Source organism: Papilio xuthus, unplaced genomic scaffold (assembly GCF_000836235.2).
Source record: "Papilio xuthus unplaced genomic scaffold, Pxut_1.1 DF828037.1, whole genome shotgun sequence".
Classification (NCBI taxonomy): Eukaryota; Metazoa; Arthropoda; class Insecta; order Lepidoptera; family Papilionidae; genus Papilio; species Papilio xuthus.
In genome coordinates this window covers 1,001,605-1,024,932 of record NW_013530612.1, presented here as the reverse complement: position 1 = coordinate 1,024,932, position 23,328 = coordinate 1,001,605, and the positions used below count along the sequence as shown (strand labels likewise).

At 35.7% G+C, this 23,328-nt stretch overlaps 1 protein-coding gene across 1 annotated transcript in view; it reads right to left on the bottom strand.

Annotated features, from left to right (window-relative positions):
- Positions 1–23,328, bottom strand: part of Dcr-1 (Endoribonuclease Dcr-1) — a 39,478-nt gene that overhangs the window by 4,816 nt on the left and 11,334 nt on the right. Inside the window, 27 exon segments of the mRNA XM_013307967.1 lie at positions 1,143–1,286; positions 1,830–1,917; positions 2,782–2,964; positions 3,222–3,409; positions 3,813–3,906; positions 4,403–4,537; positions 5,235–5,387; positions 6,069–6,590; positions 7,414–7,580; positions 8,035–8,126; positions 8,785–8,878; positions 10,245–10,362; positions 11,353–11,455; positions 11,990–12,075; positions 12,787–12,925; positions 13,501–13,671; positions 14,154–14,332; positions 14,863–15,158; positions 15,629–15,738; positions 16,299–16,415; positions 16,904–17,051; positions 17,670–17,769; positions 18,281–18,408; positions 18,996–19,101; positions 19,790–19,946; positions 20,867–21,839; positions 22,372–22,396. Coding sequence (XP_013163421.1) covers positions 1,143–1,286; positions 1,830–1,917; positions 2,782–2,964; positions 3,222–3,409; positions 3,813–3,906; positions 4,403–4,537; positions 5,235–5,387; positions 6,069–6,590; positions 7,414–7,580; positions 8,035–8,126; positions 8,785–8,878; positions 10,245–10,362; positions 11,353–11,455; positions 11,990–12,075; positions 12,787–12,925; positions 13,501–13,671; positions 14,154–14,332; positions 14,863–15,158; positions 15,629–15,738; positions 16,299–16,415; positions 16,904–17,051; positions 17,670–17,769; positions 18,281–18,408; positions 18,996–19,101; positions 19,790–19,946; positions 20,867–21,839; positions 22,372–22,396 — 4,816 coding nt within the window.

The following is a 23,328-nucleotide window of genomic DNA, read 5'->3' as shown; positions in this document are numbered from 1 at the left end:
GCTATGCCACTTAGTAATAATGTAGCTTTGAGATGGTGAAAGAATTTTTGAAATCAGTTTAGTAGTTTTTGAGTTTATTAGTTACATACAAAAATATAAATCTTTCTCTTTAATTATTTTCAAGTGGAATTAAAAAAAATCTATTTATATATGTTATGCCACTTAGTAATAATGTACCTTTGAGATGGTGAAAGAATTTTTGAAATCAGTTTAGTAGTTTTTGAGTTTATTCGTTACATACAAAAATATAAATCGTTTTTTTTATAATTTTCAAGTGGAATTTAAAAAAATCTATTTATATATGCTATGTCACTTAGTAATAATGTAACTTTAAGATGGTGAAAGAATTTTTGATATCAGTTTAGTAGTTTTTGAGTTTATTCGTTACATACAAAATTATACATCTTTCTCTTTAATTATTTTCAAGTGGAATTTAAAAAAATCTATTTATATATTCTATGTCACTTAGTAATAATATACCTTTTTAATTGTGAAAGAATTTTTGAAATCAGTTTAGTAGTTTTTGAGTTTATTCGTTACATACAAAAAAATACATGTTTCTTCTCTCTCTTCTTGTAAGGATGGGAAGAAGTATTTATATAGAGGATGCATAGAAAGTAGAAATATCCATCTGTTTCGCTATTTCGGCGAATTCTGTTGACCGCTTGCTTATTTGGTCACCTTATGTTTTAAAAATAACAGTTCAACATATCTTATGGAAATTTGGCATAGATATAAAACATATCGACTAACTTAGGGTTCCGTACCTCATAAGAACAACGGAACCCTTATACCATCACTTTGTTTTCCGTCCGTCCGTCTGTAAAGACCCTTTTTTCTTTAATTCTACGCAGTCACAGGCAAACTCGAGTAGGTACACATTTTATGTTTGTATGAAGATATCTCCGGAACGGCTGTATAGATCTTGCTGAAATTTGTCATAGATGTAGAACATAGTCTGGAAGAACACATAGACTACTTAAGTTTTTAACCGCGGATATAGAAGGCTATAGATATACGGACAGGTGTCTCGTTGAAACAAGACATTTCTAGTAAGTGCCACACCGCAAAGTGCTCTGACTGTACTTTAGACATGGACGTAGACTCTTTTATCTAGTTTTTTTTTATCTTACGATCCTTACCTAATATAGCATCTCCTAAGAACTCTAGTCGTTGATAACAGTCTGTCAATCTGTTCTTCTGATGTGAGGCGTGTGTCAACGCTTGCAGTAACAAAGATCTGTCTTTGAAACGATATTGTAGAGTACGTTCCAATGCTTCGTAACCTGAAAATATAGTAAAGGAATTAAATTCGCTACCCATTAATTTGTTTTCTTTTTATGAATATTCTATAAAATGTTATAATCAGCTATAATTTAGGAACTCATATAGGAAAAATAGACAAACTTAAATTTTATTTTGTTACATTTTTTTCTTATAATTCGATTATTTTCTTTATTATGTATTTTGTACATTATTTACGTTACTGGAAAATAAAAAAGATATCTGACTTGTCTTACAGTGGGTTTCTGAGACAAAAAATAATGCCAAGATCTTGATCTCCAAAAAAAAAAACAAAAAAATTACTATCCGCGTATGTTTGGTTAATATTAACTAATCTTACTAATGTTATAAATGCGAATGTTTAAATGGATGTGATGTGGATGAATGGATGGATGTTTGAAGATCTCTAGAACTGCTGAACGGATCTCGATTAAATTTGTCATACATATAGAACATAGTCTGAAAGAACACGTAGTCTAATTAAGTTTGTTTTTATTTTACACAGACGGAGTCGCAGGCGACAGCTAGTAAGATACAAAACCTACCAGAAAGCATCTGTTCCAATTCTCCTTCAGGATCTTCTATATATCTTAAAAGTGGTGATGGCGGAGCTCTTAATTCTCCATAGATGGGCTGAAAAATAAAAAAAATCATCAAACTTCCCTTTATTCTTATGTAATTCTTCCATACATATCCATACATTTGTAGTCTTTTTTTTTGAATATTAGCAGACATTTTTTTTTTAATTTACTAATATTTCTTTTACCATTCCAATTAAGCTCTATGCTTGTGCTAGGATATGGTTTACGACAATAGTCGAATGGCGGGATTCGAACCGCCGACCTTGTGATCGGAAATCCGTAACCTTAACCATAAGGCTATTGACGCTTTCAATCTTATAAAGCTTTTGTCAACGATTTTGTCCGGAATTAAAAAAAATCTAGAAATAAAATATATCCTCATCAGTCATTCAGTGATTATGTAGCTATTTAATTGTGAAAGAATTTTTGAAATCAGTTTAGTAGTTTTTGAGTTTATTAGTTACATACAAAACTACAAATCTTTCCTAGCTTTTATCTATAGAAATATTATATAAAGGCAAGATTTGATTGCTAATTTGTTGGTTTGCATTGAATAGACTCAAAAACTACTGAACAGTTTTGAAAAATACTTTCACTGTTGCAACACGTTCTCCAAGAGACATAGACTATATTTATTACTAGATTTTAAAATACCGCGCAGAAGAAGTCAAAGCCAACTGCTTATTAATAATTTTATTTCTTACTAATATTATAAATACGAAAGTTTAGCTGTTTGTTAGAAGATATCTCCGGAAGGGCTGAACAGATCTTAATGATATTTGTCATACATATAGAACATAGTCTGGAAGAACACGCAGACTACTTATTAAGTTTATTTTTAAGTCACTACGACAACTAGTAGCTTTATACAATTCTCTACAAACTTAATCTGTATTAAATTTCACATAATTATTACCTGATACCAAACACCATCCTTTTTGTAAGGTTTGAGAGAACCCACAGCTCTTCCTGTCCAGCTCCAATCTTCAGGACCTAGTTCCAATTGTATCTGATCACCTACATCATCATCATCATCGTCATCAAAATCAGAGTCCGATTCTGATGTACACTGTTGACGTTTTGTAGGTGGTGTTGATTTCTGGAATAAAATATAAGAGTTTTATTACTGAAGTAAAGGATGGGAAGTGGAAGTGGACTTTTCGGATGAGAGGATGCATGGAAAGGAAATATATTTTCTTTCTGTGCATCCTCCTCTCCGTCGATTAAAGGTAGGCAACGCATATGCAATTGCGTATGTCTATGGGCAACGGTCACTTCGCTATTTCAGCGATTCCAGGTGACCGCTCGCTCGTTTGCCACCTCATGATATAAAAAAAATTAACATCATTCTTTTACCTCAACAACAGTAGGTGTAATATCATCCTTATGTCCTATAACATAAGGATGGTTATCATCTATCTGTATATCATGTCTGGGTAGTACACGTATGCCCAGCCAGGACATAAACAGCAGCGCACCTCGAGGTCCACATTCAAGTAGATAAGCACCTATCAATGCTTCAACACAATCCGCTATTGATTTATCTGGAAACATATACTAATATTATAAATACGAATGTTTAGATATATGTTAGAAGGTATCTCCACAACGACTCAACAGATCTTAATGAAATTTGTCATACATATAGAACATAGTCTGGAAGACATAGACATATTTATTATAAATGCTTTATTATTACTCATGTACAATTGCTTGGGGGTAGCTCCTGAACTAGGATTTATTGTACAAGAGCCAAATATCTTTCCTTTATTATAAGTTCGATATTACATTTAGCCAAAAGAAAATCTTACTAATATTATAAATGCGAATGTTTAGATGGATGGATAACTATAGGAACCGTAGTCTGGAAGAACACATAGTCTTATTATATTATGAAGTCACAGCGAGCACAAAATAAAACTGATATAAAAAGTCAAATATCCTTACCTGGTATACTGTGTTGTGTAATAAGGTTGTAAGGTATGAAGCAACCAGCATTGTCAACTGCACCCTCTCCCATTGACTGCTCCTGACCTTCAGCCTGGAACAAATATTACTTATATTATAAATGTGAATGTTTAGCAATTTTTTCTATAAGTATAACACCGCGAAGGGCTCTGACTGTACTCTATATGTAGAGACGTGTTTTAGATATGTGTGGGTAGACGCATATTCGTAGACATGTTATCGTGGACATGTGATCGTAGACTTGTGTTCGAAGATTTATGTTGGTAGACGTGTATTCGTAGAAATATGTTTGTAGACAAGAGTTCGTAGACGTGTGTTCATAGACATGTGTTCGTAGCTTCGTGTTCGTAGATGCTTGTTTGTAGACATGAGTCCGTAGACATGTGTACGTAGCCACGTATTTGTAGACGCTTGTTCGTAGACATGTGATCGTTGTCATGTGTTCGTAGCCTCGAGTTCGTAGCGTCGTATTCGTAGACGCTTGTGCGTAGACATATGATCGTAGACATGTTTTGGTACACTTGTGTTTGTAGACACGTGTTCGTAAACATTGCTGTGACGTCACTGACCTGTTTGTGATGCAACGTGGGAGGTGCGCGATGACACGGCGGCAGCCAGTTGTCATGAGGCTCAAACTTTGACGCGGTCATACGAGCACCAAGTCGTTTGCCGCGCCCCAGACGATATAGATTCAAATTTGATACCTATTAAGAAGATTATTTATTAGAGGCAAGTTATCAATTTATCGATAGTTACTGTGGGTTTTTGAGACCACTTATTTATAACTTAATTTTTATATTATTGTTTATATGTTTAATAGAAAAAAAACACTTATTTTTGAATGGACAAATGACAATAACATTATTTGGATGTTTAGTTACTATTTCTGTTGTTTGTTTTTTTATAACGAAAGAAAATATCCTATTCCAATCTTACTAATATTATAAATGCGAATGTTTATGGATGGATAGATGTATGTTAGAAGGTATCTATAGAACAGCTGCATGGATCTTGCTGAAATTTGTCATAGATGTAGAACATAGTTTGAAAAAACACAGACTAATTAAGACCTAATATTAGTCCTTTCCCTTCCCATCCTCTTATAAGCAAACTATGGGAAGTGGGAGTGTATTTTTATGGAAAGGGAGATATTTAAGCGATTTCAGGTGACCACTCGTTTGCTACCTTATGATATAAAAAAAACTTAAGGACTTATCTTCCCTTCCTACCCTCTTTCTACTAAACGATGGGAAATGGAAGTGAATTTACCAGATGTAATGCATGGGAAGGGAAAATATTCTCTATGCATCCCCTCCGTAGATTAAAGGTATGTCTATGGGCAACAGTAGCTTTGATATTAGCCATTTCTTCTTACTTATGAATAAAAAAAAAATTACATACCTGTTTACTCCTCATATGACTCAACTTCCCCTCATGTACAGTTGGATGGGCGCAATACAAATATGCTGTTATTGCAAACTTAAGAAAGCTGTCACCTATCGTCTCTAAACGTTCTAGATTAATACCATCGTTTGCATTCGACATTGTTAAAGCCTGAAAACATATAATATTATAAATGAGAATGTTTAAATGTTAGATATCACCGGAACAGCTTAGATCTTGATGTCATAGATGTAGAACATAGTCTGGAAGAACACAAACGACAGCTAGTTAAGACATCATCATCAGTTCACTATACTCCACTGAGGGTAGAGTGTACCCTAAGTGAGAGTATGTGATAGTGAATGCTGGTCCAGTGCAACACTTCACACATTTGTCTTTCTCAAATATGTGCAGCATCACGATGTTTTCCTACATTGTAACAACATAGGATAGGTAACATTGGTACATGACGGGATTTGAACCCAGGAGCTGCTGAAAAGTCAACTGCTTTAATCGTTGAGCCAGCAATGCTCTTATAGCTAGTCTTACTAATATTATAAATGCCAATGTTTAGATGTATGTTTGTTAAAAGATATCTCCAGAACTGCTGAATGGATCTTGATGAAATTTGTCATACATATAGAACATAGTCTGGAAGAACACATAGGCCAATTACTATGTTCTTCTTAACGCGGACAGAGTCGCAGACGACCGCTAGTATAGATATAATTCTTAGTAACATCAATAAACATAGAAAAAGTAGTCATTTTTTGGATTTGAAATGATTTAATTTCGCTAAAATGGCGAAAATTAGCGAATTAACATTTTTTTTTACTAGTTAAATTTATTTACCTGTAAAATAACACTAGGACTAGGCCCCGGATGTCCGTCTAATTCCGGTTGATAATCAAAATCAAAATTATCTTGAACTTTAACATCTTTATAAAGTTGTAAATCATTTTGTTTCCATTTTTCTATTTTTTCCTTATATTTATCTTTCCCATCAAAGCCTACATTCACTAATTTCTCATTAATATAATCTGTAGAATCAATGTTCACATCTTTCATTGAAAAGCAATTCATCTTCTTAATATCTTCTAGAAGTAAATTCTTCTTAATATGATCAAGAAGACGACGTTTATTCTTCTCTACGCTATCCAAAGTTATCTGTCCGTTTTCAAATATTATATCGTCATTGTTATATGGAAAGATGTCTGATATATCGATATTTTCAATCGATTTCGTTTTCTTCTCGATATCTTTCGATGTATCGGGTAACAAATCGATTATCGATTTATCTTTATCGATTAATAATTCATTATTTTTTATATATTTTTCATGTTGTCTCACTGATTCGCGGAATTTTTCAATGTACTGGAAATATAGAAAATAAAATATGAAAGTAATTGTATGTTTGTTACGATTTTACACAAAAACTGACTGAACAGATTTAAAAGAAATTTGGTACACAAATAGTCTAGATCAGTGGTTCCCAAACTTATTTTGTCTACTGCCCACTTTGATAATATTTTTTTAGCGCCGCCATATTTTCACATATTTAAAAACGACTATAACTTCAAATTAAATTAATTAATTATTGTGACCTATATATGTATATTAACGGAGAATTCTAAACGAAACGTTTTACTATAACTCGCAACTTGAGACCTGCAGCGCCCACAAGGGGGCGTTATCGCACACTTTGGGAAAGACTGGTTTAAAGCCTGGGGGACATAGGCTACTTTTTACACGACAAAAGGATTGTAAGGGGTTGAATATAGGGGTTGGATATTTGTATGAAATCGGCATTTTTAGAGTTAGAAGCTTGAGATTCATGTTTTAGGATGTTAATTCGATATAATTTTTTATTTATTTATATAAATAAGGAACAATATACAAATCTATATGCATAAAAGAAAGTGGTGTTAGTTACACTATTTATAACTCAAGAACGGCTTTACCGATATGCCTGAAAATTGTTGAGGAGGTAACTTAGAGCCAGGAGACGGACATAGGATACTATTTATTCATTTTTTCCGAATTTATGCCTTGAAGAGATGCTTTTTATTTAACTAATATTATAAATACGAATGTTTAGATAGATATGATGTGGATGGATGGATGGGTGAGCTACACTAATTAAGTTTTTTATATATCCACGCGGATTTAGTCGCGGGCGACAGTTAGAGATATATACCATTTGTGGTGGTTGTGCGTGTCTGAGTGTGTCTCTATGAGTGCGCATGTCGTGTGCGTCGTCCAGTTCGCATGTGTGAGGAGGTGGAGCACCACGTCGCACTCTCTCCACGTCCACAGCCTCCGCCTCGTGTGCTGTCTTGTACTCTATGCGTACACCCATCGCCGCTGGAATGTGAACAAAACAGTCATATATGCCTCTAAGTCCCCACTCAGAGTCTACCCTAAGTGAGAGTATGTGATAGTGAATGCTGGTCCAGTGCAAGACTTCACACATAACTTTGACTTTCTCAGATATGTGCAGCATCACAATTTCCTTCAATGTAACAACATACGATAAATGTATATATGTATGTACACATTGATACATGACGGGATTCGAACCCAGGATATACAGACAAGTCAACTGTTTTAACAATTGAGCCACCGACGCTCTTATATCTTACTAATATTATAAATGCGAATGTTTAGATGTATGTTTGTATGAATGTATCTCCAGAATAGCTGAACAGATCTTGATGAAATTTGTCATACATATAGAACATAGTCTGGAAGAACACATACACTACTAAGACTTTTTTTTTTAAATCTCAGACAGATTTGCGGGCGATAGAATACATACCATTAGAATTCTTACTGCTGCAAAATCCACTCGCATCTGTCTCCTCATCACTTCCCTCTGAATTCATATCTGAATCATCCGTATCGAAATCACTGAAACATACAAAATATTACGTTTACATACACGAAACATGTTTAAATACAAGCTTATATATACTAATGTTACAAAGCGGAAGAGTTTGTTTAAACGCGCAAATCTCAGGAAGTACTGGTCCGATTTGATTTTTTTTGTTGGATAGTCCATTTATAGAGGAAGACTCTAGGCTACAATACGCTGCGATCAATCGTTTTTTTTTTAATTCCGCGCAGACAGACTCGCGGGCGACAGCTAGTAATAAAAGACAAGCTCGTCAAGATTATTCAAACGAGTCTAAACTCGAGGTTGTTATGTGAAGTTGTTATGAGGATATAGAAGCTGCATCATCAGATCAGCTCCGTGTCATCATAATATTGTATTGTCACGTGATTTACACATTTATCTAACATTTCAAGCGTCTGTAGCTCAGTGGTTAACTTGACTCTGCAGTTCCTGTGTTCTAATCCCGTCATGTATCAATGTGCTCTTACATATGTTACATTTATCGTATGTTGTTACTGTGAAGGAAAACATCATGATGCTGCACATATCTGAGAAAGTCAAATGTGTGAAGTCTTGCACTGGACCAGCATTCACTATCACATACTCTCACTGAGGGTAGATTCTACCCTAAGTGGGGACTTAAAGCTGATGTATGTAACATTTCTACTGAACCTGGACATATATGAACAATCGCTGTCAGCTACAGAGAATGTTCTAGATGAATATTGCTTCGGCTTCTCTATTGGACAATTCCAGTTTGCACCTCCTGAAATCATACATACATACATACAAATCCATACTAATATTATAAACATTGACCACTTAAATATATTTCTATTATTCTATCTTTAATTGACAGAGGAGGGGACGCAAAGGAAGGGATCCTACCAAGCTTCCCCTACTCTGTCGAATGCACTCAATTCTTAATTCTTTCACTGCTTAAAAGCTTCACTATCCCTGATATCAGCTATACAGGGTGTCCTAAAAGGTTACGTACATAGGAAGGGGGATGATAGGGGTGGTCACAAGGGTCACCAGAAAAATAAAATAAAAATTCCCCTCTGGGTATTAAAAAAAAATTAATGGCATTTTTTAAAAACTTAAAAATTTTACACCTTCTGGGGCAAATTAAATTTTCTTTAAAATCTTTGTTGTATTGTTTTTTTATTTCATATTGATAAAGGGTTATTGACGATAACATAATAGCTTTTTTTTAAATATAGCAATATTTGTAGGTCATCGGTTACAAAATTGCCCCAGAAGGTGTAAATTTTTTTAAAAATGCCATTTATTTTTTTTAATACCCAGAGGGGAATTTTTATTTAATTTTTCTGGTGACCCTTGTGACCACCCCTATCATCCCCCTTCCTATGTACGTAACCTTATGGGACACCCTGTATATATTTTTCTTAATTTACTTTAAATTAATTGTCATGAAAATTTATCATCTTTTTTAAAAACTATATCCTACCTCGTTTGTAGATTTCCTTGCAATCTTTGAATAGAAAATAAATATTATTTAAAATAGAACGCAATATTAATTTCATACAAAAAAAAATCAAACATTTCCAATACATTCAAAACAACTTGTTCAATAATCTCCTTACTAACTATTCTATACACCAAGAAATAAAATGCAACGAAAAAGGTTACATCTCTAACAAATAACTTTTTTTTTATATAATAAGTTGGCAAACGAGCGAGCGGTCACCTGAAATCGCTGAAATAGCGAAGTGACCGTTGCCCATAGACATACGCAATTGCATAAGCGTTGCCTAACTTTAATCAATGGAAGAGAGGATGCACAGAAAGAAAATATTTTCCCTTTCCATGCATCCTCTCATCCGGAAAGTCCACTTCCACTTCCCATTCTTTCCTTGTAAGTAAAGGGTGGGAAAGGAAAGAGGACTAAATTAGGCCTCCGACACGCACACTCATCAGACTGTAGTTGGAATTACTTCGCACTTGACGCCTGTCTTCTGTGTGCTCGTGGTATTTCACTGAGCGAGGACAATTCCTGCGAACATGTTAAAGCGGGCTCTACCACTGTTTACTGTTTTCTAGGAAAAAGGTTACATCTTATACTAGTTTATCTCTTTTCGTAGTATCAAAATGTAGTCACTTCAACTTACCAGAGGCAGAAGTACAGAAGGTAAGATTCGAAGGTAAAGGTTCTAAATATTCATCAAAATCCACTGTTTCTGGTATACAAGACGCCATATCGTTGCTCCATGTACCAATCTCAAAACCCTGGAGAAAGATAATAATATTAATTTTACTAATATTATAAATGCGAATGTTTAGATGTATGTATCAAAACGTGGATTTAAGAAGTTCTTTTGCCCACGCCAAATGGATATCTATGGTCTGCCTACCCCTCTGAGTTATAAGCATGAGTTGTGTTTGTTCTTACTAATATTATAAATGCGAATGTTTAGATGCATGTTAGAAGATATCTCCAAAACATCTGAATGTATCTTGATGAAATTTGTCATACATATAGAACATAGTCTGGAAGAACACATAGACTAATAATTAAGTTTTTTTTAATTTCGCGCAGACCGAGTCGCGGGTTAAAGCTAGTAATATTATAAATGTGAATGTTTGGATATATGTTAGAATGTATCTCCAAAACGGATGCATGGATATTGAAAGTCATAGATGTAGAACATAGTCTGGAAGGACACATAGGTTTTTCTAATAGCTAATATATCTTTATACCAGAAATTCACATTTTTTTAGATCCAACTGTCATAAAAATAAAAAAACCTTAATTAGTAGTGTATGTGTTCTTCCAGACTATGTTCTATATGTATGACTTTCAAGATCCATGCAGCCGTTTTGGAGATACATTCTAACATACATCCATACATTCGCAATATCAAATAATAAAAAAAAAACTATTCAAATGGTAAATTTATGAGTTCATCATCATCAGCTCACTATACGTCCCCACTGACGAACTCGGAGCCTACCCTAAGTTAAGGGTGCCTAGGCCATAGTCAACCACGCTGGTCCAGTGCAAGACTTCACACTTTGACTTTCTCAGATATGTGCAGCATCACGATGTTTTCCTTCACAGTAACAACATACGATAAATGTACATATGTAACACATTGATACATGACGGGATTCGAACCCAGGACCTACAGATAGCAAGTCAAGTGCTTGACCCCTTAGCCATCGACGCTCAAATTTATGAGTTACTACTAAATATATGATCCAATGATAAATGCTTACATTTTCAGCATCTTCTTTCTCCTGCAATATATCATTGATTGTCTTTTCTCTGTCTTCCCCTGACTCATTCTCCACTTTATCTTCTAGCGTCTCTTCTATTGACCTGCATATAAAAATAATTAGTCTAAAATATAAGCAAAAGTCCAAATTTTTTATGTAAAACTACTAGCTGTCGCCTGTGACTCCTTCCGCACAAAATTAGAAAAAAAAACTTAATTAGTAGTCTATGTGCTCTTTCAGATTATGTTCTATATGTATGACAAATTTCATCAAGATGCATACAACTGTTCTGGAGATGACTTCAAACAAACATACATCCAAATTTATTTATATATGTTTGTTACAATTTTTCCCTTCTACAGAAATGGATTTAGTGCTTTAGTTCACTAAATTTATAGCTGATTTCTGAGCACAAATATTTCTGTATAAAACATATCAACTTTGTAGTGTATGCATCAATGTAGTGTTGTCTCGAGCGTCAGTCAGATGTTAGACCTTTGGACCGGTAGTACGTGTCTGTACGTGAACGAGTCAAATATAACGCAGCTGCCACAGTCTCGGTATACGTTTTTAAGAATTTTGGTCTCAGAAACTAATTATTAGGCTTTCAATTTAAAATATATAAAATTAGTCTTACTTTAATTCTTTCTGGTCTTTTTCACTTGAATCATCATCATCGTAATCTTTCTTCTTATCACCTTTATCTGAATCAGCACTCAAAACCTGAAAAGTGATTTTTTTTATTACTTTTTTTTCTTTTTACGGTTTTTTGCATGTATGTAAACATGTATGGGGGTGTAGTGTATGCATAAACGTAGTGTTGTTTGTCTCGAGCGTCCACGTAAGTACATGCCGGAGAGAGGTGACGTCAGTTGATGTCAGACCTTTGTACCGGCAACACGTGTCGGTACGTGAACGAGCTAAATATAACGCAACGAATGCTACAGGGGGTTTTGTTAATTTCATTGTGACCTAAAAGATTGAATTATTCCTTAGGCCTCTTTCCCTTCCTATTCTTTTTAGTGTTCCGTACTACGAAACGAAAAAACAGAATTCTTATAAATTACTCTGTCGTCTTGTCTGTGTGTCTGTCAAGACCCTTTTTCAAGAACACGTGAAGGTATCAAGCTGAAATCTTACTAATATTATAAATGCGAATATTTAGATGTATGTTAGAAGATATCTCCAGAACATCTGCATGTATCTTAATGAAATTTGTCATACATATAGAACATAGTCTGGAAGAACACATAGACTACTTATTACGTTTTTTTTAATTCGCGGGCGATAGTTAGTTTATTTATAAGGCAATGATGGGAAAGTGAAGATAATTTGATAACGCATAGGAAGGGTAAATATTCTTTCTGTGCATACTGTAGTCAGTTTTTTTTTATCTTTTTGATTTTATCATAATGTTATCGTATGTATGGATACCTCAGCTAAACTCCATCCAAAGTCTAGTGGCGGCCATTGAAATCCTGGGCAAGTTGTGTCATCAATTTTAGGTATACCTAAACCCACATCTATAGCGACAGCTCGACGAATCTCATCTGCTATTAGTAAAGCATTTATCCTGAAAATAAATAAAATATTATACCTTTAAATTCCATTATAGTAATATTTGTATTACATACTAGTTGTCTCACGCGACTCCGTCTGTCTGGTATTAAACAAACTTAATAAGTAGTCTATGTGTTCTTCCAGACTATGTTCTATATGTATGACAAATTTCAACAAGATTCGTTCAGCTGTTTTGGAGATACGTATAAGGACATTGCTGGCTCAATGGTTAAAGCAGTTGACTTTGCTGCAGGTCCCAGGTTTGAATCCCGTCATGTACCAATATTACCTATCCTATATTGTTACTGTGAAGGAAAACATCGTGATGCTGCACATATCTGAGAAAATCAAACTGTGAAGTCTTGCACTGGACCAGCATTCACTATCTCATACTCTCACTTAGGGTACACTCTGAGTGGGATGTACAGTGAGCTGATGATGATGTTTGTTAGAAGATATCTCCAGAACACTAGCATTGAAATTGCTGATATTTGGCATACATACATAGTCTGGAAGAACACAGGCTACTTATAATTTTTTTATTCACGCTGACGAAGTCGCGTGCTTCAGCTAGTGATATATACATACCTGTAAAGTACACAAGGTAGAGCCACAGTAGCAAACCATAGCGGAGCTGCAAATGGATGTACTCTACACAACTCCGGTACTAATATCTGCTTCTGATCCAATCTGTCTCTCTTAGCACGTCTTGTCCTTTCTGAAGACACCGGTAAGGCTACCCCTTTACGATTCACGTATCTGGAAATTTTTTGAACGATGAGATGAGATTTTTTTTTATATAACGATTTCGACCATCAAAGATCAAACTCCTCCCCTTCCTAAGTACTTTTCTCTTCCGTCCCCTACCCTTCGATATTTTCAATCAGTTCTACCCTGTCCACTATCCTTTTCTACCATCTCCTCCCCTTCCATGTCATCTACCTTGCCCTTATAGTTTCCTACCCTTTCCTCCTTACTTTACCTTTCAATGTATTTTCCGTGTTACCCTTACAGTTTACTGTCCTTCTATTCTAGGGTAGGGAAGTACCCTTACATGATTTTTCATCGGTTGACTTTACAATCCACTTCCCTTCTCTTGCATCCTCTACCCTTCCCTTTTTTAACTGTTACACTTAAAGTCCAATATCCTTCTTTATCACTCAACCATATATCTGTCGACATATAACGAACTACATATTGACTGTATGCGTCCTACCCTGCAGTAACCCATGTCTCCTCACCTGGGTGTGAGCAGGTTGAGCCTGGCACTAGTATGGTCTACATCGAGCAGCGGCTGGTTCGGCTGTGTGAGTGTGACGCCGTACTTAGTGCTGTAGTAGTCTCTGAATGTGGTGTGCGTGGCGGAAGGGAACGCTGAGTCCGGACTTAAGTTCCAACATATTTCAGCCACAAGGAAGAACTGGAATACAAAACAATCCATCATCCATCCATCTATACATCCGATGAAAACAGTTATATTTACGAAAAAAGTATTTTTTTTATCATAAGGTGGCAAACGAACGATCAGTCACCTGAAATCGCTGAAATAGCGAAGTGACCGTTGCCCATAGACATACGCAATTACATATGCGTTGTCTACCTTTAATTGACGGAGGAGAGGATGCCTAGAAAGAAAATATTTTCCCTTTCTACGCATTTGCTTAGAAAATTAAAGGATTGGAAAGAAAGAACAACCATTTCAATTTATTACGTAGAGTTGCATATCTTATACAATTCAGAGATATAACTGTTTTCATCGGATGGATCGATTTATTTGTCACTAGCTGTCGCCCGCGACTCCGTCAGCATAGAATTAAAAAAAATCTTAATTAGCCTATATGTTCTTGCAGACTATATTCTATATCTATGTCAAATTACATCAAGATCAAACAAACAAACATCTAAACATTCGCATTTATAATATTAGTAAGATTAACTAAAATAACTTACTTGAGGTTGATCTTGATTCCTATACCAAGGTGTAACTACGGCTTCTTTATATTTTTCTGGATCAAAAGTAAAAGTTTCCCCTTCCTTGAGCAGAGGATTATCCATCTTCTTTACCTTGCCGTCTTTACCCTTCCCTTTATTTTCAACTTTCTTCTCCTCTATCTCTTCTTCGTCTTCCTGTTGGAAGAAAATTGGTTTTTCCACTTCCAAACTTCTCTTTTCTTCCGTATGTTTAAATATTAATTCAAGGAATGACCAATCTATATCCACTTTTGAGGTCCCATCTTCATTTATTGCTGAAAAGGTAAAAAAAAAATTATATTCGTATGAGATGATTATGTTTTTTCGTCCCGGAGGCCTTATTTAGTCCTTTTTCCCTTACCACCCTTTTTCTTATAAGGAAAGGATGGGAAGTGGAAGTGGACTTTCCGGTTGAGAGGATGCATGGGAAGGGAAAATATTATATTCTGTGCATCCTCTCCTCCGTCAATTAAAGGTAGGCGACGCATATACAATTGCGTATGTCTATGGGAAACGGTCACTTCGCTATTTCAGCGATTTCAGACAGCCCGCTCGTGACTTTAAGCTATGACTTTATGATATAAAAAAAAATCAGGCGTATTTATGTTTTATAATAGGCCTACAGACTACACCACTAACTGTGGGTTTCTAAAACCAAATACTCCATTAAAAACATATTTGTTTTTAACAATTGAGGTGTCATTCGATTCGTAATCTTCCCATGAGTGTCATAAATATTACTTACATTTAATCGTTGGTACAATGTAATAATTGTTATGCGTTGAACCTTCACTTTGTAGTTTCATACCGCGTCTTCTAACTCTCAATACATCGGAGAACACGAAACGCATAAATCTGTAACAAACTTCATTATTTGTAAATTCAACTACAAACATTTATTAAAAAAACAACATAATCAGTAGACTATGTTCTATCATCATCAGCTCACTATACTCCACTTAGGGTAGAGTGTACCCTAAGTGAGAGTATGTGATAGTGAATGCTGGTCCAGTGCAAGACTTCACACATTTGACTTTCTCAGATATGTGCAGCATCACGATGTTTTCCTACATTGTAACAACATAGGATAGGAACATTGGTACATGGCGGGATTCAAACCCAGGACCTGCAGATTGCAAGTCAATTGCTTGACCCATCCATCTAAACATTCGCATTTATAATATTAGTAAGAAGTACATTAAGACAAGGCAACACCATACATCGCAGGGCAGCTGGTAAGAGCTGGATGACAGTGGCCCAGGATCGTGCTCAGTGCCGTGCCATGGGAGAGGCCTATGTCCAGCAGTGGACTAATATAGGCTGATGATGCTGATGATGCTGATGATAATGATGATGATGAACACCATACATATAAAATTACAAAAAATACACGTTTTTTGACATTGGAAACTTACCTTCTAACCAAACGAGCTCTCCTTGGTGACAATCTTACGTCCGCTTCTTCAGCCAAATCTACTGATACACGAACCTCACCAGATCTTGTATATACAGGAAATGCTGGAATCTGTAACCTGAAAATTACATTCAAATTTGTAATTTCAAATAGGGCGTCGATGGCTCAGGAGTCAAGCACTTGACTTGCTTCTGCAGATCTTGGGTTCGAATCCCGCCATTTACCAATGTGTTTTCGACGATTTACATATGTACATTTATCCGACGTTCTTTCGGTGAAGGAAAACATCGTGATGCTGCACATATCTGAGAAAGTCAAAGATATGTGTGACATCACACATATCTTTGACTTGGCCAGCGTGGTTGACTATGGCCTAATCACCCCTAACTTAGGGTATGCTTCAAGCCCCCCAGTGGGGACGTATAGTGAGCTGATGATGATGATGACGGATTATCCTATATGTATTTTATGTCATGACTATGTCAGGAGGAGTGGACAGTCCTACGCTTGATACGAATCCGGCGCCTGATGCTGCAAGGTCCCCCATAGTGGGAGCAGCTTTGTCAGCTGAGGCAGTCTGATAATCTGTAGGGAGAGGATACAAACTTGTCAGCTCTGTGCCTGGCCATCAGTATGCCTATCGCCTGTCGCGCGTGTTGCGGCGCGTGCAGACGTCGCCCGCGCGTGTTGTACCTCTCCGGCAACGCACACCACAGTCTTGAGTCTATAGCGTACAGGGTGTTTCTTTTTTCACCTGAAGTAAAAATATTTTTTTTATGTGTGCAATGGGTAATTTGTTTCGCCATTTCGGCGAAATCAATGGCTGATTATCATTCCATGTAAAAAAAAATCAATAAAAATTAATACAGTTTTGGTGAAAATATATATTCAAGTCTGTAAATTGGAAGGATAGGCAGTGATTATCAATATACTAAAGTAAAAATTATATCTGTATGAGATTAGAATTATACTTACCAGGTTTTTGATGTCTCTTGGATGTAAAGTGGCAACGTTTATGAGAGAATACTTACCAGGTTTTTGATGTCTCTTGGATGTAAAGTGACAATGTTTATGAGATAATACTTACCAGGTTTTTGATGTCTCTTGGATGTAAAGTGACAATGTTAATGAGAGAATACTTACCAGGTTTTTGATGTCTCTTGGATGTAAAGTGACAATGTTTATGAGAGAATACTTACCAGGTTTTTGATGTCTCTTGGATGTAAAGTGACAATGTTTATGAGAGAATACTTACCAGGTTTTTGATGTCTCTTGGATGTAAAATGACAATTTTTATGAGAGAATACTTACCAGGTTTTTGATATCTCTTGAATGTAAAGTGAAGTTTATGAGAGAATTTGAGAGAACTTACCAGGTTTAGGGTTTCTCTTGATTGTGTCAGAATCAGGTGATTCTATCTCCTCATCAGTTGTGTCAACAATAGGTTGACAGTCAATGAAGGCGCACGCTGTCTGCAACAAATTATATGTCACAAATATACACCTGCCTACTGTGGGCGCGAGCCTAAGTACAAGGTCTCAGTTTCTCATCATCAGCTCACTATACTCCACTTAGGGTCTACCCTAAGTGAGACAATGTGATAGTGAATGTTGGTCCAGTGCAATACTTCACACTTTAACTTTCTCAGATATGTGCAGCATCACGATGTTTTCCTTGACCATAACAACATACGATAAATGTACATATTATAAAAACACATTGCTACATGACGGGATTTGAACCCGGGATATGGAGACAAGTCAAATGCTTTAACCCTTGAGCCACCGAGTCTCTTATATATAGTCTCTAATACTATTATTATAAATGCGAATATTTAGATGTATGTTAGAAGATATCTCCAGAACAGCTGCATGGATCTTGATGAAATTTGTCATACATATAGAACATAATCTCGGCTAACACATGATATACTTATCAGACAAAGTCGCAAGCAAAAGTTAGTATAAAATCAAAGTGACATACCCGTTTATAATAATACTGACGTCGTTTAGTAGTACCAGGTCGCGCTGAATCATTGGGGTCTATAGGTTCGATTCCATTACCATTGTTGACTGCACCGTCAACTTCTACTGCTTTGAAGTTTTCTTTACCTGTATAATATGTTGCTAATAAGTTTACATTTTCTCAATACATGTATAACAATAATTACTATAAATTTTATAATAATAGAAATTTAAAAACACTTTTATTATATTTATTACTAATATTATAAATGCTAATTTTTGGATGGATGGATGGATGTTTGTATCTCCAGAACATCTGAACGGATCTCGATGAAATTTGTCATAGATGTAGAACATAGTCTGGAAGAACACATAGGCTACTTATGTATTTTTTAATTCCGCGCGGACGGAGTCGCGGGCGACAGCTAGTCTATGTTTTTTTGTTTCTGATTTTTTCTTTTAATTTAACGCAGAAGAGGATGCATGGAAAGGGAAATAATTTTCTTTCTGTGCATCCTCTCCTCCGTCGATTAAAGATAGGCAACGCATATACAATTGCATATGTCTATGGGCAACGGTCACTTCTCTATTTCAGTGATTTCATGTGACCGCTCGCTCGTTTGCCAACTTATTATATAAAAAAAATCACAAAAGACGTTGTAAACAAAATCAAACCTTATTACAATCGTATAAAGTTCAATTTAACTTGCCAATAATAATCTAAATCCACTTACCGATAGGCATCAATTGATCATCTAATTCTCCACTTTTGTGTAATATCCTGCAAGCCTGTAATGCCACCATTCGTCTGGCTAACACACGGGATGGCATCGGATGACCCTGGGAAACACATAGAATTAAAAAAAAAAAATAGGAACAGCTTCAAAGGTCCATCTACAGAGTGTGTTCAGGGTTATTAGCGGTCGCATTACTTCTTATACGTGAGTTAAGGCGTTTCTAATTAATTTATTTTATTCCATAAAAGTTGAAATAATTTAAAATAAAAATAGTAGTCTGTGTGTTTCATTTCATCAAGATCCATGCCATTCTGGATATCTCCAGAACTTCCAAACATCTTCATTCATCCATACATTCGCATTTATAATATTCATCATCATCAGCTCACTATACGTCCCTACTAAGGGGCTCGGAGACTACCCTAAGTTAGGGGTGACTGGTTAGAATTAGGGGTGGTTTATAATATTAGAAAATTGAAATTTAACATAACCTGTGGTCAGACATAATTCAAAATTCAATCGTAATCTTCTATCTATATATATATATATATAAAAATGAATTGCTGTCCGTTAGTATCGCTAAAACTCAAGAACTGAACGGATTTAACTTATCTTGGTCTTGAAATATTTGTGGATGTCTAGAGAAGATTTAAAAGGTGAGAAAAATTCAAATAATTGCCGTGAAAACTCTTTAGGAACTATATTTTGAATACCGCCCGGACGGAGTCGAGGGCAACGGCTAGTTAATAATAAAAAAATATATAAATGTATTTTTTCTAATAGTTACTTACCACAATATTATACTTGACAGGACAGTTGAGAGGTAATCGAAGAGTGCAGATATATGCTGTCTTCATATTTCCCTCTCTGTCCGGCAGAGACACCTCCTCCATCCACCATTGTGGTGCGAGACGTGTGAACGTATCTGATGGTAACTTGCCACAATATCTGAAATATTAAAGGGTATAGACAAAGCATTATGACCTGCTAGTTGCTAAAACTTAATTAGTAGTCTATGTTTCTTTCTAGACTATGTTCTATATGTATGACAAATTTCATTAAGATCTGTTGAGCCGTTCCGGAGATACCATCTAACAAACATCCATCTAAAAATCGCATTTATATCTGAAAAAGTATTGCTGGCTCAATGGTTAAAGCAATTGACTTGTCTGTATATCCCGGGTTCGAATCCCGGCATGTACCAACTTGTTTTGCATTTGTACATTTATCGTATGTTGTTACGGTGAAGGAAAATATCGTGATGCTGCACATATCTGAGAAAGTCAAATGTGTGAAGTCTTGCACTGGACCAGCATTCACTATCACAGTCTCACTTAGGGTACACTCTGACCTCAGTGGGGACTTAGAGCTGATGATATTTTTTTTATATGATAAGGTGGCAAACGAGCGAGCGGTCACCTGAAATCGCTGAAATAGCGAAGTGACCGTTGCCCATAGACATACGCAATTGCATATGCGTTGCCTACCTTTCATCGACGGAGGAGAGGATGCACAGAAAAAAAAATTCCCTTTCCATGTATCCTCTCATCCGGAAAGTCTATTTCCACTTCCCATCCTTTCCTTATAAGAAAAAGGATAGGAAAGGAAAGATGACTAAATTAGGCCTCAGGGGGACACACTCATCAGACTGTTGTTGGAATTGCTTCCACTTGAGTCGTGTCTTCTGTGTGGTCGTGATATTTCACTGAGCGAGCCGGGACAATTAGTGCGAACATGTTAAAGCGGGCTCTACCACTGTTAAATATATTTAAGTTGTAATATATTTGAATAATTGTCTATTTTTTTTTAATAAGATATACAGTATGTAGACTTTTCTCAGTAATACAGTTAATTTTTGTATAACTCACCTATTTATTAGTGCAATTGCTGTACTCAAATCCACACTGGCTATATCCGAGTCACTTTTTTTTAACATCCCATCATTTATATCACAATCCACTATATTTTTATTAGCACTATCACATTTAGTAACACTATCTCTTTCTGTTTCATTGGTTGTCATAACTCTGTCTCTTTCTACTTCAATCTCGTCTTCATTTGTTATATTCTTTGATTTCTTTTCTTCATTTTTTTCTATTTCATTTGTTTGTATAACTCTGTCTCTTTCTATTTCAATTTCATCTTCATTTGTTACATTCTTTGATTTCTTTTCTCCATCTCTTTCTGTCTCATTTGTTTGTATAACTCTGTTTCTTTCTTGTTCAATTTTATCTTCATTTGTTACATTCTTTGATTTCTTTTCTTCATCTCTTGCTGTCTCATTTGTTTGTATAACTCTGTCTCTTTCTTGTTCAATTTTATCTTCATTTGTTACATTCTTTGATTTCTTTTCTTCATCTCTTTCTGTCTCATTTGTTTGTATAACTCTGTCTCTTTCTACTTCAATTTCGTCTGTATTTATTTCATTCTTTGATTTCTTGTCCTCATCACTTTCTATTTCATTTGTTTGTATAACTCTGTCTCTTTCTACTTTAATTTCATCTTCATTTGTTACATTCTTTGATTTCTTGTATTCGTCTCTTTCAGTTTCATTTGTTTGTATAACTCTGTCTCTTTCTATATTATTATTATCATTTAGTCCCGTTATATTTACCATAGTAAGTTTAGATTCTTCTACATTCACCTTTTCATCTTCAATATATTGCTTTATATCTTTATTTAATTCTGTCATATATTCAGGTGATATCACCATTTCTGTGTTTTGTGTCATTGCAGTTTCCATTGGTGTATAAGCTTTAACAATCGGCGTCAAATCGTCTGCATAATTCTCTTCCTCACTCGTAGGCTCATCCTGTACTCCGCAACCGCATTTCCTGGTCACTATCTGAAATTTATTGAAAATTATATTTAATTTGTGTAACAGCACAAAAACAGATTATATACAGACAGACAGACAGACAAAAAATACTCAAATGAGGCCACATGTCATCATCAGCTCACTATACGTCCCCACCGAGGGGCTCGGAGCCTACCCTAAGTTAGGATGATTAGGCCATAGTCAACCACTCTGGTCAAGTGCGGGTTGACTACACACATATCTTTGAATTTTCTTCTCAGATATGTGCAGGTTGCATCACGATGTTTTCCTTCACAGTAAGAAGAAGAGGCCACATGAATTAGTAGAAATAACGAATTGACCACTGCCAATAGACATTCGCTATTCCAGATGCTTTGCCTAATTTTAATCGACGGAGACGAACAGATATAAAATATTTCTCCTTACTATACGACTCCTATTCCAACAAATCTACTTCCCCTTCCCATCCAGGGGAAAGAGTATTTCGATTTCTGATTTACATATGTACATTTATCCTATGTTGTTACTGTGAAGGAAAACATCGTGATGCTGCACATATCTGAGAAAGTCAAAGATATGTGTGAAGTCAACCAGCACTTGTCCGGCGTGGTTGTCTACGGCCTAGGCACCCCTAACTCAGGGTAGGCTCCGAGCCCCTCGGTGGGGACATATAGTGAGCTGATGATGGTGATAGAACATAGTCTGCAAGAACACATAGGTTACTAATTATGAGTTTTTTATAATTCCGCGCGGACGGCCCTAATGCTGATGAAATTACCTACACACCTCTCAATGGTACCCCGACAGAAACAGATATTTCTATGCGAAGTCGCGGGTTATAGGTAGTTTTCTATAGAGAAAACGAGGTTTGGTAGACCCTTGGTTTATTTCATATTATATAAGTTCCACCCCATATAGGTGGAACTTTTGCAAAAATTATTAAAACTTACAAACTAATACGTGCTATCTCTTTAAGCAATAGTAGAATGACAACAATTTGATATCCAACAGACATGATGCAAAGCACGTAATAAAACCATATCATCTAAATAAATGAGACAACGTCATCTGTGGACAGATTTTGAAAAGATAAAAGCGCTTAACTACGCAGACTCCAACTAACACGTCATAAATCAATACTTAAACACATTTTTCACTAGCTTTATAACAATCGAGCAGACAAGCTAAGCTAGTGGAAAATATACTAAAGATAGTCGTAAACCGATATTGATATGGTTTATGTTATACTCGTCGTGCGTGACCTATTACGTGCGGAAATAAAAAAAGTTAAGTGGTCTATGTGTTCTTCCAGACTATGTTCTATATGTATGACAAATATCAGCAAAATTTCGGCCGTTATAATATTAGTAAGATTAATTATTCTAGTATTAACAAGAAATTTAAAAATATGTGTGAAGTCAACCCGCACTTGACCAGCGTGGTTGATTATGGCCTAATCACCCTTAACTTTAGGCTCAGAGCCGCTCAGTGGGGACGTATAGTGAGCTGATG